Source organism: Papaver somniferum, chromosome 11 (assembly GCF_003573695.1).
Source record: "Papaver somniferum cultivar HN1 chromosome 11, ASM357369v1, whole genome shotgun sequence".
Lineage (NCBI taxonomy): Eukaryota > Viridiplantae > Streptophyta > Magnoliopsida > Ranunculales > Papaveraceae > Papaver > Papaver somniferum.
In genome coordinates, this window is record NC_039368.1 from 9676237 (window position 1) to 9691096 (window position 14860).

Genomic DNA, 14860 nt, shown 5'->3' on the forward strand with positions numbered 1-14860 from the left:
ACTTGGACACTTGGAATTCTTCTCTTATTAGCTCTTTTCAGAACTTTGTAGATCCTTTTGGATGATTCACCTATTAGAGGCAAATGAGAGAAAACAAGAGTAATAATACGAATAGATGCAAGAATAATAGCCAAAACAAGTATGGAATGGATACTAAAATCATATGAGTTATGCACTTATCAAGAGTTGAGATTGAAACCGAGAGAATGATGTCCCACTGTGGTCACCAATTTGTAGATGGGGCAAAACGATTTGTTGGTTTTTACGAAATTGAGGAGATGACCGTACGGAGGAAGTTCCCTGAACCGATAAAACTGCTTAACCTCATACATATGCACTGCAAGAAGGGAATGCTTTAAGTTCGAGAGATCAATCTGTAGGACTCCGGCCTAAACCAAGACAATGGTCGTTCCAGAGTCAATTCGGTCACATGTTGAGTTCAATGGTGATCAACGATTGTAGGTGTGTTGTGTATTCTGCGTGAAGAAATAAGATAAGTTCTTATTGATTGAATTTTTCTCTGTTGAGAGTAATTGCTCAGATGTTGAGTTCTTAATCTCTTGTTGTCTGTTTGACGAGAAATTGTCTTTTCGACGAAAGAGTGTCTTTCTTTTCAATCATTATTCAGAGACTTATTTATATTGATAGAATTGTAAACACTTGAGATTGTACATACTCCTGATCCAGGTGCTCGTTTGTGCATTATTCCTGAGTACACTTGCACCATTTTGGTCGGGGCTTACTCGATAGCGGCTCAGACGCCCGCACGTTGAATATTTATCACTAACCCATGGAATTCTACTGGAAAGAACCACGAATTGAAATAATGAAATATTATGAAGAATGTAAAGTATTTCCGAATATTCAGTTAATGAATTTAAGGATTAGAGATAATTATTTGATGGCTCTATACTAGCAGGCATGCTGTCTAGGAGCATTAATTATTCAAGAATTGAACAATATGAGCTTGTTGAAGCGTCACATTTATTATGTATAGTATAGTCAGGGTAAACACGTTGTTGCATCCTGAAGACGCTATTGCTCTATACTAGCAGGCAGGCTGTCTAGGAGCCGTCCAATCATAATGATTCTATACACATTTCTTTTATATAGTTAGGGAAAACATTGTTACATCCTTAAGAGGGTATCGCTCAATACTAGCAGGCAAGCTGTCTAGGAGCCGTCCAACCGTTCGATTCTATATAAAAGTGATTACTGAAATTGCTCAGTATTCATGGGATATGTCGTTGTCTCAGTTGAGAGACTGCATATCTGCATATGCTCTGAGAGACAGTATTCTCAGTCATAGGTTCTTGCGGCATGAACTTTCATGCTTCAATGAGAGACATGAGCCTGAATACTCATCTAATTGCTGGATCAGGAGTATGTACAATTATGGTTTTATGATTTTATCCTTTATCGAAAATACAACATCTACACACGCATAGCAATTTTCCACCATAAGTAATTAGAGCCATCAAAGACTGGTGGTACGTTTATAGAGAAAACACCTTTGTCTATATCAGATCGCTACAAATACAGACTTATTAGGTCTTTAATGTGTTTTCCTTCTCTGATACCAATTGAAAGTGCGGGGGTCTAACAACCACACTCCAATACACTTTCTATAGAATCAACTAGACAGTCAGAATCTATCTAGATTAAAGTATATCAAAGAGTATAATATCTCTAACTCTTAATTCAATCCACAATCAATAAATATGAATCTGCGAGCCTGATTGAATATAAGAGGAGTTACTTGAACGGTACCAAAGACCAATGTTCAAGTGTCAATCAATGTAAATCAACAACCAAAAGTGGGATATTCTAATTGATTGATCTTAACGCACAACCTGTGATATTTCAATTATATAAAAAATATAATGCGGAAAAGAAATAACACATACACCAAAATTTTGTTAACAAGGGAACCGCAAATGCAGAAAAACCCCGGGACCTAGTTCAGATTGAACAATACACTGTATAAAGCCGCTACAGACACTAGCCTACTTCCAATTAACTTTGGACTGGACTGTAGTTGAAACCTAATCAATCTCACATTGATTCAAGGTACAGTTGCGCTCCTTACGTCTCTGATCCCAGCAAGATACTACGCACTTGATTCCCTTAGCTGATCTCACCCACAACCAAGAGTTGCTACGACTCAAAGTCAAATACTTGATAGAAAAATCTGTCTCACACAGAAAAGTATATAGGATTGAATAAATCTGTCTCCCACGGAAATACCCAAGAGTTTTTTTGTTCCGTATTTTGATAAATCAAGGTGAACAGGAACCAATTGATAAACCAAACTTATATTCCCGAAGAAAAGCTCAGTATTATCAATCACCTCAAATAAACTTAATCGACTAGCGAAACAAGTTATTGTGGAATCACAAACGATGAGACGAAGTTTGTTTGTTATTACTTTTCTATCTTGCCTATTGGAGATATAAAATCTCGAGAAAATTATTTCAATTGCACTCAACACGATAGAAACAGCAAGATCAGATCACCAACTACAAAGATAATAGTTGGGTCTGGCTTCACAATCCCAATGAAGTCTTCAAGTCGTTAACCTACATGGTATCGAGAAGAAACCTAAGGTTAAAGGAAAATCGACTCTAGTTATGCAACTAGTAACACACAGAAGGTGTGGGGATTAGGTTTCCCAGTTACTAGAGTTCTCCTTTATATAGTTTTCAAATCAGGGTTTGCAATCCAAGTTACCTTGGTGTTGATGGTGGATTTTCAACAAAGGTCAAAACCGTAAAATCATGACACTGCATGTTTCTGACACGGATTCAGGAATCCATGTGACTATTCGTGTTTTACGAACTATGATGCATACGTCGCTCGAAAGGACTCTCCAGAGCGTTCGACACTGGGCATTTCATCATAGCCTCTATGTAGAATAACGTAATTGGGAGGTTCTCCGTAAGATTGAGAGCTTAATGCCTTCAGGATGTCGGTGACACTCACTGTTCCCTGACTACATAGAGGAATTCTCCTCTACATAGAAGAACGATTGGGCGGTTCTTCGTAAGATTGATAGCAATAACGCCTTCAAGAGGCCGGTGACACTCACGGTTCCCTGACTATGTGGAGTGTCTGTGTATAGACTCAGGCGTTCCTCCATACATGAAATGTTGAGAGGGAAAAACGTCTTCGGGACATTGGCAACACTCGATGATTCACTGACTATACGCAAGAGATTAAATTCTACGTCATATTCACCATTGAATTCTTAGAAGATAATCTATCTTATCTTATTGCTCATATTCCATGGTCAAACTCACGGCTGGTTCTATTGAATTGTAATAGATAAATGTATTACTCCGATTTCATGATCGAATCCACGACTGATCTCATGAAATGGTAATAGATATTACTCTGATTTCATGGTTGAATCCACGGCTGATCTCATGAAACGGTAATATCACCACCTATCTTATTACTCCGATTTCATGGTCAAATCTACGATTCCATGAGATGGTAATAAAATTATCATTTTATTATTCTGAATCCATGATCGAATCCACGGCTGTCCTATGGATGATAATAAAACTACTCACTTTTATTACTCAGTTTCATTAATGATTTTCCACTGAATTTCATAAATTAGTAATAAATACTCAACAACCGGGCATCTGGACCATCACTGAGTCCCACAAAAATGGTGCAAGTGTACTAGTCAATGATGCACGACTGAGCACCCGGATGCACAAACGAGCATCCAAAAATATGGACAGATGAGGAATCCTACACAAAACAGGACAAAACAACAAATAATAACAAAGAGGCGCCCAGGGGGCGATCCCACAGGCCGGCCAGCCATGTCCTAGCCGTCGGTCCCATGCCTCTTCCATTATTTTGCCCTATTTTGTTATTTTCATGAACTCATGAAAAACTCCTTCAATTTAGCAACTTTCCTTGTTTGTGCAAAACTCATGAATTCCCCATAACTTCATGGATTCATGAAAATATTATTATAAAATAGGGAAAGGTGTGCGGGACTAGGCAACCTAGTCGGCCGGCCATGCCCGAGCCGTGGCCGGTCCCACATCTCACAATCCGTAGCTTTTTATAATTATTATTCCCTAATCTCATGAAACTCCTCCGTTTCAACATAAACTCATGGATTCTCCATCACTTCAAAGATTCATGAAAAAATAATAGTATAAAATAGGGAAAGGTGTGCGGGACCGAGCAACATAGCCGGCCGGCCATGCCCTAGCCGTGGGCGGTCCCACACCTTGAAATCCCTAGTCTTTTATAATTATTATTTTCCTCAATTCATGAAACTCCTTGGTTTGAGCAAAAATCATGATTTCGTCATAACTTCTCGAATAACTCCTTGGTTTTATAATTATTATCCCTAGTCTTTTTATAATTTTACTCGAATCATGAAAAACCAAAAGCCAAAATGGTCGCGCGACCGGTTAGCCTCTCACGGCAACTTTAAATGTTAAAATACTCTTATTTTAATATTTACAAAATATTGATCAATTGAGAATACATGCTCATTCCAATGAGCATACATGCTCATTCCAACAAAAATCAAGAATTTCAGTCAAGATGAAACTCTTCTGAAAATTCACAATGGTGCTCGAACGCACATCAGAAAATACTGAAACTCTCAGTACGGAGAGACGGACACCACGGAAACATGTGCATGCCTTCATGACCGACTAGAGTCATCCCTAGGGATTGCACAAAGCCGGTCCCACACATTTTCATAATTCTGACCTAATTTGCTCAATTGCCGTATTGGGCCCAAACTCTCTCCAACCAACCTGAGGATTGCTCAAACGGCCAACAACTGGTCATGTGATCACCAAGATCCGGTCTCACACTCTCTTGGTCGGTCCCCACTTCTCCTACTTAGATTTTATCACCTAATGCTGAATCCAGCAATATTTCAATAAATGATGAAACCAGAATTTAATCATCACTCTTTCACCAACTCTCGAACTGAGAACCCTGGTGCATGCTAACTTGAGCACTGGGAACCAATGGACGCCCATCATACCATGTGGTCGATACCTATATCACTCATGACCTATTTTGACCCATCAACTATGATCTGGAATTAGGGTTTCGAATAAAATGTTCTACGAATCATCCTTCTGAGCAAGATTCAAGAACTAATGAATTTATATTGATTCAGCAACCAACGTCTGAATTAATCATATAATATTTGGCAATCTACCAATATTTTAATATTTTATTGGTTCACGTCTCCAATAAATATTTCGTCGAATTGAGCATACTTGCTCAATTGCTAAAATATCAATCCAACTATTAATATTTAGTGAATTATCAGTAATTTGACGAATTGAGCATACTTGCGCGATTGCACGATAAACTATCAACATTCAGTAGTTTTTCGAATTGAGCAATTCTTGCTCAGTTGCTCGTCAAATTCTCAATATTCAGTAATTCGTCGAATCGAGCGATACTTGCTCTCGCTGGTCAGTAACTCATCACTGAATCTATAATACTGACACCTTTTCAGAGAATTACATGTACGATCCATGAATCGCTGAGCATTCTCCACTTATGCTCGATTCAACAAAACCTAGAATCACTGTCTAATTAGTCAACAACTGACTAATCAATCACGTCTGTCACTAAGACTACGATTCGTGAGACATCAATCACGTCAAATTGGGGGATAACAACTAGGGTTTTGGTCTAGCGGCCTACAGCACGTGGATTCATCCACAACGAGAAATGTGAGTAAGTCGTGTCAACGGTTGGAGGAGTTAGAAAAGTAGTGGGTAAATGATCAACTTAGTCTTCGCACGACCTGGAACAGGTTGTACCACGATCTCCCACTTTCCCACTCTTTCACTTAAGAAATTGTCACACTTACAGGGATCAAGATGTTCACAACTCTAACAATATAAATAAGTCTCTGAATCCATGATTGAAGAAAAAAAGACAACGATTGATCACTAGCTATCAACTTTCTACGCATAATTCCTCGAGAAAACTACTCTCAAGAATTCATCAATCCATCGGAACTTATTCGAACTCATCAGTTCACCAAAAATTGCAGAAACCTTCAACACACCCACAATCCTTGATCATTACTAATCCCACATAATTCTCAGCTTCCCTCCTACAGATCAACCCATCTCCCTCTTTGCTACCGAATTGACTCTGGAACGGCCATTGACTTGGTTTAGGCCGGAGTCCTACATATTGATCTCTCGAATCTAATCACTCCCTTGCAGTGCATCTGTGTGAGGTTGAACAGTTTTCTCGGTTGAGGATTCTCGATAACACGCTCGTCTCTTCACTCCCCCCAAAAACCAGCGACTCGGTTTTCCCCATATACTGATTGGCGACTACAGTGGGAGATCATTCTCTCGGTTGCAACCTCAATTCTCACAAAGATGGTCGATCTTATATCTGTTTCAGTTACCAATACGGGTTCAACACCCGACCCTAACATCGCAAGTTCTAGTGGTACTGCCACCGCAAGTACTACTGCTCTCATCGTTGCAGGCTCCAGTGGTACCACTAATACCACTCCTACGACCAGAAATGTCACGTCATATATGTTACCACCACTCTTACTGGTGCTCCAGTGATCACTCTTGTCAATGCTGCAAGCAATGCTACTAGAACTATCAACAATTCACCTCCTAGCGAATCTCCTGAAGAAATCAAAGGAAATCTTATCTCATGAAGGTGCAAGAGACTCTCGCCAAAAACTAGATTGACATGGCTGCAACACAAAAATAGCTATGCAATTATCTCAAAACTCTCACCTACAAGATGTCAGAGAAAACTCAAGAGAAGGGAAACGCCAAAGAGACATCCTCGACCGCTGATCCTGAAGTCATTCCAATCCATGTAGTAGACGATGATGAAGTTCACAAGGCTGTAGATAACCCACCAACAAAGGAACCTGCAGGATTCATCACTCGCGAGGACCTGGAACGCTTCATGGAGGATCGAGGAAAATACAAGACACCATCTTTCCACTGTCTTCAACCTCCATATCCTGCTTCTACTCAAAGAATTCTTCTCCCGAAGGGTTATACCTCTCCAACGTTAACGCGGTACAACGGAACAGGGAACGCTCGAGAACACGTCTGTCGATTCATGGAGGCACTAGAAGAGCATGAACACAACGGAATGATACCAATCTACAGAGCCTTGCCGGAGAATGTACGATTCCAGACTTTTCTGAACTTCATGAAGCAGGCAAGCGATCAGCAACTACCAGGCATGCTTTACTGGAAAGAGAAATACCTAGACTGAGAACCTCGTGATACTCAGCATCTCTTTAACAGACAAAAAAAAAACCTTCAACCTTTCATGAACATTGTTTCTGAAGGAAGAAGAAGGAAAGCCAAAGCACCGCAGAAAAAGCATACTTCTCCAATCTCTCAGGATCCTTCGGAAGCGCAAAGAAAGGATAACCAATCCTGAAATGCACAAACCTCAACCCTGTATCAACAAATAAGGAAATGATCAGACAGATTCAAACTTCCCTCTTCTCATTGAAGAAGTGATCGAGTTACTGGAAGTCTGGATTCAAGATGGTGTAACCCAATTGACATTCATCAGGAGATAGCCAACTGAAGAAGAAGTGAATATTCCCAGGTACTGCTGTCTTAATAAGTTCACCAATCATCCAACAGGTGACTACAATATTTTCAAAGAGAAGGTTGATTTATAATAGCTTCAACTGGGGACTGAAGGAGTACACAAGAATCCTTCCCAGTCACAACCTTTACACTCTCTGAACAACCAGTCAAACAAATAGTTCAATCGATCAAGCATATCTGTGAACTGCTCTATTTTTCTAAGGAATAAAGGAAATACATGTTCACAGCACCGAATTACATTGTGTCATACGTCTGTATATACCAGAATTACTCCCTGAACCTTCATCCACAAACAAGGAGATGCACGACTGGGGACTGCTTACCAGTCCATCTCAGAGGAAATGAATTCGAAAGAATGTTGATCGATGCTGACACCGTCATCAACATCGTTCCACTGAAAACCCTCAGAGCCGCTGGCATCACTCAACAAGAAGCTACTTTTCATCCGATCATTAGAGCACTTGGAGCAATTTCGAACTTTGAAGAGGTTGAAGCAAGAACCTGCAAAATATGCATAGACATTCATCAAGAGGTTCCGCACTCAGGAAAGTATCATTCCTCCCATGTCTATGTCATTTATTTCCTCACATGCTATCCTGGCATGAGGGCTCAATTTTGTTAGCAACTCTGCAAGACGTTATGAATGGTAACTTCACCGCATTAGTATTTTGCCAAGTGGTTGAATCTGACATTTCTCCGAATCGAGCACCGAGACATTCATTATTGAGATGATGTCCAAGCATGACAAAGAATACTTTGGGTGTTTCTTCATAGCCTTGCAGGAGTGTCCATGTGTGCCAAAAAATCAGAAAACTCTGATGTCTACACAAGTGTTGAATCCTACTGCCGCAACGAAAAGAATGCTGAATCAACAGAAGATACTCAGGGACGAGATGATCAAAGCTAAGACATTCGATGCTTAAGGGATATGACGCTTCAACGCTCAAGCCTCTAATAAGCCTTCAAATTGTACTCCCAATCAAAGAGTACACCTTCTATAATGGCGCATCTAGCTTCAGCACAAATATCTCAATGGTTGACATACTGATTCAATACCGACACGATCAAAGTGCTACAGTCGATAAGTCTTTACTATCCCATGATAATACTTATGGAGCAGTGAAGCATTGTTTATCGATGGCACAAACTCCTTCGACACACTGGGGACTTGATCTTATTGAATGAAGTCTCCTTCTTCTATATGCCCAAACAACATCAATTCCCTGACAAAGCCACTTTGCGGCTCACTGGATGGATGAGCAACACTATGTCGATAATCATGGTTCTAGCCTTCTCGGTATCTGGATCAACTCTATCCATAGTATCTGCATCAAAAAGAATTTCTGGAGAAAAATTCATCCATGGTCTCAGCATCAACAACGGTCTCAGGAGCACCATCCTCATGACAGGGCTTCATCATTCTCTGAAGTGTTACTCGATGGATCGTACTTCTTCAAGCCCTAATAATTCATATCAATATGTGTAGACGTGAAAACATGTTAACATGAGCATCTTCCAAAAAAGCTTGCACGATGGACGGGCACAAGCCAAAGTATTCTACAAAATCTTCCCATCACCTCTACAAAGGAGATACAACACATTTCAAGCCATGGGTTTACAAAAACGTACCAATGGGTGAGGAATAGGACATTACTTCCTCAACAAAATATGTTCATATATGTCTCTGCTACAACATACCAAAAGGGCTCATCAATCGGACATACGAGCTGAAAGATATGGCCTTTACCGTCAGGTCTATAAAATCTGAAAAATTTGTACGGGATTACAAATTACAAATGTGCACGCTTCGTTGGCTGACCTATGCAACTCCAAATTGAGTGATTCTTTTCTCATGTGATAACTCATTTTCTTATATTCAAAAGTTGGGGTCAACCATCGAATTCCGACGTCGTATGAGGTTCCTACAGCTTCCAGAGCATACAACATGCAAGCAGCAATTCTCAGACGAGATTCATAACTTCCACAGTCGATCGGTGTCCATCAGGTCTTTCCACTGAGTCCTTCATCAAGGTATCTCCAACTTCGACCACATAGGTCTTTACATCAATTTTTCTACCCGGTCCTCTATCTAGATCTTGCTAGAAGAAGGGAAAACGAAAAGGAGAGATTTAACAAAATACTGGGGACTGACGGTCCAATGATCATGACGATGAGTTTCACAGTCCAAGACCCGTGGAACCAGACTCTCATGTGCTGATCATTCATCATAAAAGGAATGCTACCACCGGGACATGAAACCATGGTCATTACACCACCCCTCTTGAGAGCAACCTCAGTTATGGTCCCGTGACCAGGGTTTCAGAAGTGATGTTTCTACGACTGACAGAAACAAGATGGCTGCAAGCACCATGCTCATGTATTAGTCAAGGGGTCCTGATCTCAAATGAATCAATGAAATTTAAACCCTTCACCAACCGTTCAAGACACAACAGGAGTGTTTTACAACAACCTCGTCTAAGATGATTTTACACTGTCCCGCACAAAGAAGCAAACTGGGAGCAATTGGTGACGAATATAAGGTTGAGTTATATACCATTCTCTTCGTATGAATGTCCTCTACAATATATCAAAATTTCATAGCATTTGGATAAACAATCAAAAATATGTGGCCGAAACATCCAACCGCACGCCAGCTGAGAAATTTCTGAAGGTCTCCTGGAAGCTCACTGTTTCGTCGATTTAGGCATTTAAATGTGCTCAAACGCCAAAAAGCTACTTTTCCAAAGCTTGGAAATTTTATGGCGATGAGGATTCATGGGTATATTGTGAAAATCCGACATCGGATGAAGATTTTATGGCGTTTTTGCTAAAAGACAGAGTTCTGAATTTTCTGGTGACGTATTTCGGTAAAAAAATTCATTCATTCATATGAGTCTTCATTCATTCATTCATGAATCAGAGATCCTATACTTCTATGAAGAAAATATATATGGGTACTTACTTGAGTGGTTTCTAAGCCGTTCGAAGACCCAATATTGTCGGAGTCATCATTAGAAGCGTTATTACTTTCATGCGGTTTCGGGTTTTGGGAATTCTCCGTCTCACCAAGGTTCAAGGATTAATGAGCATCATCAATACCTTGTTCATCCACGATAATTTCTTCCTGGATTCATCAATAACAATTATTATTATTTCATTCAAGGAGATGCCACGATCACCTGCACGAAAGAGATACTTACATCGACTTCTTCATCAATGCTGGATTCCTGAATTGTTTTCCCGAGAACAAGTTGAATACCGTCAATCGATGGAGCAAAAGTATTAAAATAAATAACAAACCTTGGTTTCGTGATCCTAATTGCACTGGCAGGGAAAAGTCATGACACAAGGAGCGCTAACAACTCACCAAAGAAACGGTCGGGGACTGCACGCCATTTGCTAACATCCTGTAGTCCTTACTTCTTGATTCTCCGCTCCCATAGACTTTCTTCCATTTCTGTGGATTCCACATTGATCCGGGATATCACTATACGATCATCCTGTAGTAAAGCTAATGGAATAACCAGGAGTACAACTCAGTATGAAGGATCTCTCACCATCACTCAGAGGTCCCAGAAATACCATTTCTTGAAGTTGCATCCGTAGAGATGTCATCTATGGAAACACCTTCTTTGGAAGTATCATCATGGGAGTCAGTCATTCTTGCAAAGTGGCTATTTCAGCACATCGTTCATACAAAGCGCAAGATTCGATAAAACAATGAATCATTGAATAAAGGTGCTCACAACAGCGTCTACAAAAATGGTAACCGTCCAACTCTTACCTATTTACAATTTCAATAGTTGTAGTGATTACAATCTCGAGAATTTGTTCGCTCCTTCAAACCTGAAAAGACGAACAAAATTCGTTATTCAAAACCATAACGTGATTTTCATAAAACTGTGAACAATTCACGAAACTTTCACATTATTTTCACCGTGTGAGCGACTCCCACCGAGTGAACTCCCATTGGTTTTGTGCATACACTATCAGATCACAAAATCCATACAAACAGTATTTTATCAAAAATTGTTTACTTCTAGCAATTGCTGAAAATCAAGAACTTAATTTCACATAAATTTTTCACTATGTGAACATTCACTGGTTTTTCAATGAATTCAATTTCATTTGTGCTTTCTTTTTTTAATAACACCTGAACTTGACAAACTCCTTCAAAATATAGATTGGAGGTAGGATACTTACTACCAGAAAACAAAGTTGTGAGATCATAAAACGTCTTGAGAAACTTTGTGACCACTTCAATTTGATCCCATTCTTCGTCAGTTGGGCAGTCTGTATAGTCTGAATCCACCTCCTTCAAGTGAGCGAAAACACTTCTATACACAAGACAACTGTCTAACATAAGATAAGTTGAATTCCATCTGTATAAAAAAAAAAGTAACAAACATTCAATGAGCATATTATAAACAATAATACCATTCTTTAACTGTATAACAAAATAAAAGTGGAAACCCACCTTGTCTTAACATCTTGACGAACACCCCTTCTTACTGCAGACATTCCTAAAGTATCAACAATGTCCAAGAATTTTTGTTTTCTTACTTGGGACTTTTTAAGCGACTTCACTGAATTTCTTAACTTAAGCACAACTGGATCAATCTTCACAAGTCCATCTTTTACAATAAGAGCTAAGATGTGAGCACAACAACGCACATGAAAGTATTTTCCCTTGTTAAACAGGATCTTCTTTGCAACAAGTCTACTCTGCATAATTCTAGCACAAGCTCCGTTATTTGCAGCATTATCCAAGGTGATATTGGATACTTTTTCTTCAATTCCCCAATCTTCTATCATTGCAAATAGCTTGGCAGAAAGGTTTTCACCTGTATGAGGTAGTGGAACACAAAAGTTAAACTCCTTTAGTTCCCAATTTTGATTAACAAAGTGGACGGTTAAAATATCTGAACACTCAAGTAAGTGCTTCACCTGTATGAGGTGGTGGAAGTTCACAAAAATTCAGTAGATACTTCTTTAGTTCCCAATTTTGATTAACAAAGTGGACAGTTAAGCTTATATACCCTGTAGTCGTAACAGAGGTCCACATGTCTGATGTTAGACACATCCTACCTGTAAGGATTACACATACATATCATCAAATCTTATCATAATTAATTACGATGCGATATGATCCAATACAAAATGTCTACTTTTTCCTTGTGCACGAGTGATAAACACCTGATGAGTAGTTGCATCTATTCTACACAGATATTGATGAATGTAAAGAACCACACAAGTGTGGAGAAGATATGCAGCAAATTTACAGTTTACTGAAATGGAACATGCGAGGCATATGTTTAACCAATCCTTCAAAATGATCCACAGGTATTGGAGTAAGCATAGTCATAATACTTCTGCTTGGGATAATTGGCTATTGGTTAAACAGAAAATTTCAGAAGAGAAAGCAAATGAAACTTTTGAAATTTTGAATCGTACTAACCTGGAGCAAGTTTCAATATGTTTCGAATAACTTCTTTTTGTGCATTATGTTTTTTGACGATATCGGCTTTCCCAGTATTCCTTGATATTGGTTTAGCATCCTCATTTAGATAAGCACATATGTCCCTAAATTCTTTCCACTCCACCAAAGCCAATGGGACATTTCTTGCAATGAGTAATTCTGAAATAAGATCCCGAAACTTCATCTGATCAATTTTGCGTAAGCGGGAAGACAACTGGCCATTCTTTGCAGATAAAATCATTTGCCCTATGTCCTGAGAATGACGCTCACGGCACTTATGCCTTTTCATAGATGAGGTTCCACCTTTCTGGCTATCATATTTATATCCCACTTTACAAGCCTTGCACACTCCCTTCTTTGATCCATCTTTATATTTAATGAGATCAAAATATTCCCAAACATCAGATCTAAGTTTATGTTCCTTTTCACCTGAAACTGGTGCAGATGCACAATCAACAGTTGTAGAGCCATCCAAAGGATCTACCATCTCAACATCATCATCCTCACTGTCACTACTCATAACATCGTTATAATGAGTTTGTTCTTGTACACTTGACATCCTGGAATCTGGATTAGAGCCACAAAAACACAAAAATCAGTACATTACTTACTAGTTACTATCAAGGTTAAATAACAAAACACTCACAGAATTCAAACCATACTACTGTCTACTATCATGGTTCATGGACTAACATCAGCAATTGACTTGGAGTCTTGGATACTACAACATATAGATAAGTGTTTTTCAGGTGTGCTCAAATAATATGGATCACTGTAAGGCTTCAATTGCACAGCACAAACAATATGGATCACTATAGTACCTCTAACTCCTGCACTATCAGTTCAGCTCCATCACAACTATGACCTCACCACAACAACATCATCACCAAATGTAGTTTAACTTATCCATTCCTGCACCACTAGATGTCTAGATCACTCAAAATACACACACAGAACAAGTAAATTATTCATCAACATCTTCTCAGTTACTATACAACAACCCAACAGCCACACTAAAGCTATCACCATTACCATTTCCTTGTCCAGTTCACTACAACAAACAAAGTTTTGTGTAACTGATGTCAATACCACTTCTAAAACTCAGTTTCTGTTTCATTCTTAATAAGTACCAACCTATGTAAATCAAAATAAACCTAAACCCCAATCAATACAGCTCCATTTTATATCGACATAATTCTTGACCTCATAAGCATTCACATAATCTTAATAATGAACTGAAGGCTATACTAATTTACTTACATAAATATTTACCTTGCAAAATGACTCAATCATCAACTTTTGTCATTGATTGAGCAGTGAAAGTTTGGTAATCAGCAGCATAAACAGATCCTGGAACTGCAAGATGGGCAAAACATAATTCAAAAACAATCCAAGAGACTGAGCTTAACAAGCACAGAAGCAAACACACGGGCTAGTCTGGATAGTTATAGTGTCCGAAGCAAAACAGTTCTGACTAACATGTCTACATCACAGAAACTAATACACAGGAACTATTTATAAGCACAACAATCTTTCATTAAACGATGGTTTACCATTTAGTTGCTTAATTATGCATTCTAGTAAAACACCAGTCACACATCAAAATTATACTAAGCATCTTATCCAGAGAAGTGGTTCATGGGAGCGTAGAGCAATGACTCAACTTTACTTTCTAATTTCTAATCATAACATGACATCCCCTTAACATTTCACTTAATGAAGATGGGCCTCTTACTAGGACAGAACATATTGG

The 14860-nt window shown here is 39.0% G+C and overlaps 1 protein-coding gene across 1 annotated transcript; it reads right to left on the reverse strand.

Moving 5' to 3' along the window:
• Window positions 1-8069: 8069 nt before the first annotated feature.
• LOC113324066 (zinc finger BED domain-containing protein RICESLEEPER 2-like) lies at window positions 8070-13594 on the reverse strand. The gene is made up of 7 exons (XM_026572407.1): window positions 13087-13594; window positions 12576-12716; window positions 12303-12472; window positions 12106-12248; window positions 11832-12010; window positions 8877-8953; window positions 8070-8129 (listed from the first exon to the last, which is right to left on the reverse strand). Exons 1-7 carry the CDS (start codon window positions 13592-13594, stop codon window positions 8070-8072), a joined length of 1278 nt encoding a protein of 425 aa, XP_026428192.1.
• Window positions 13595-14860: the final 1266 nt, after the last annotated feature.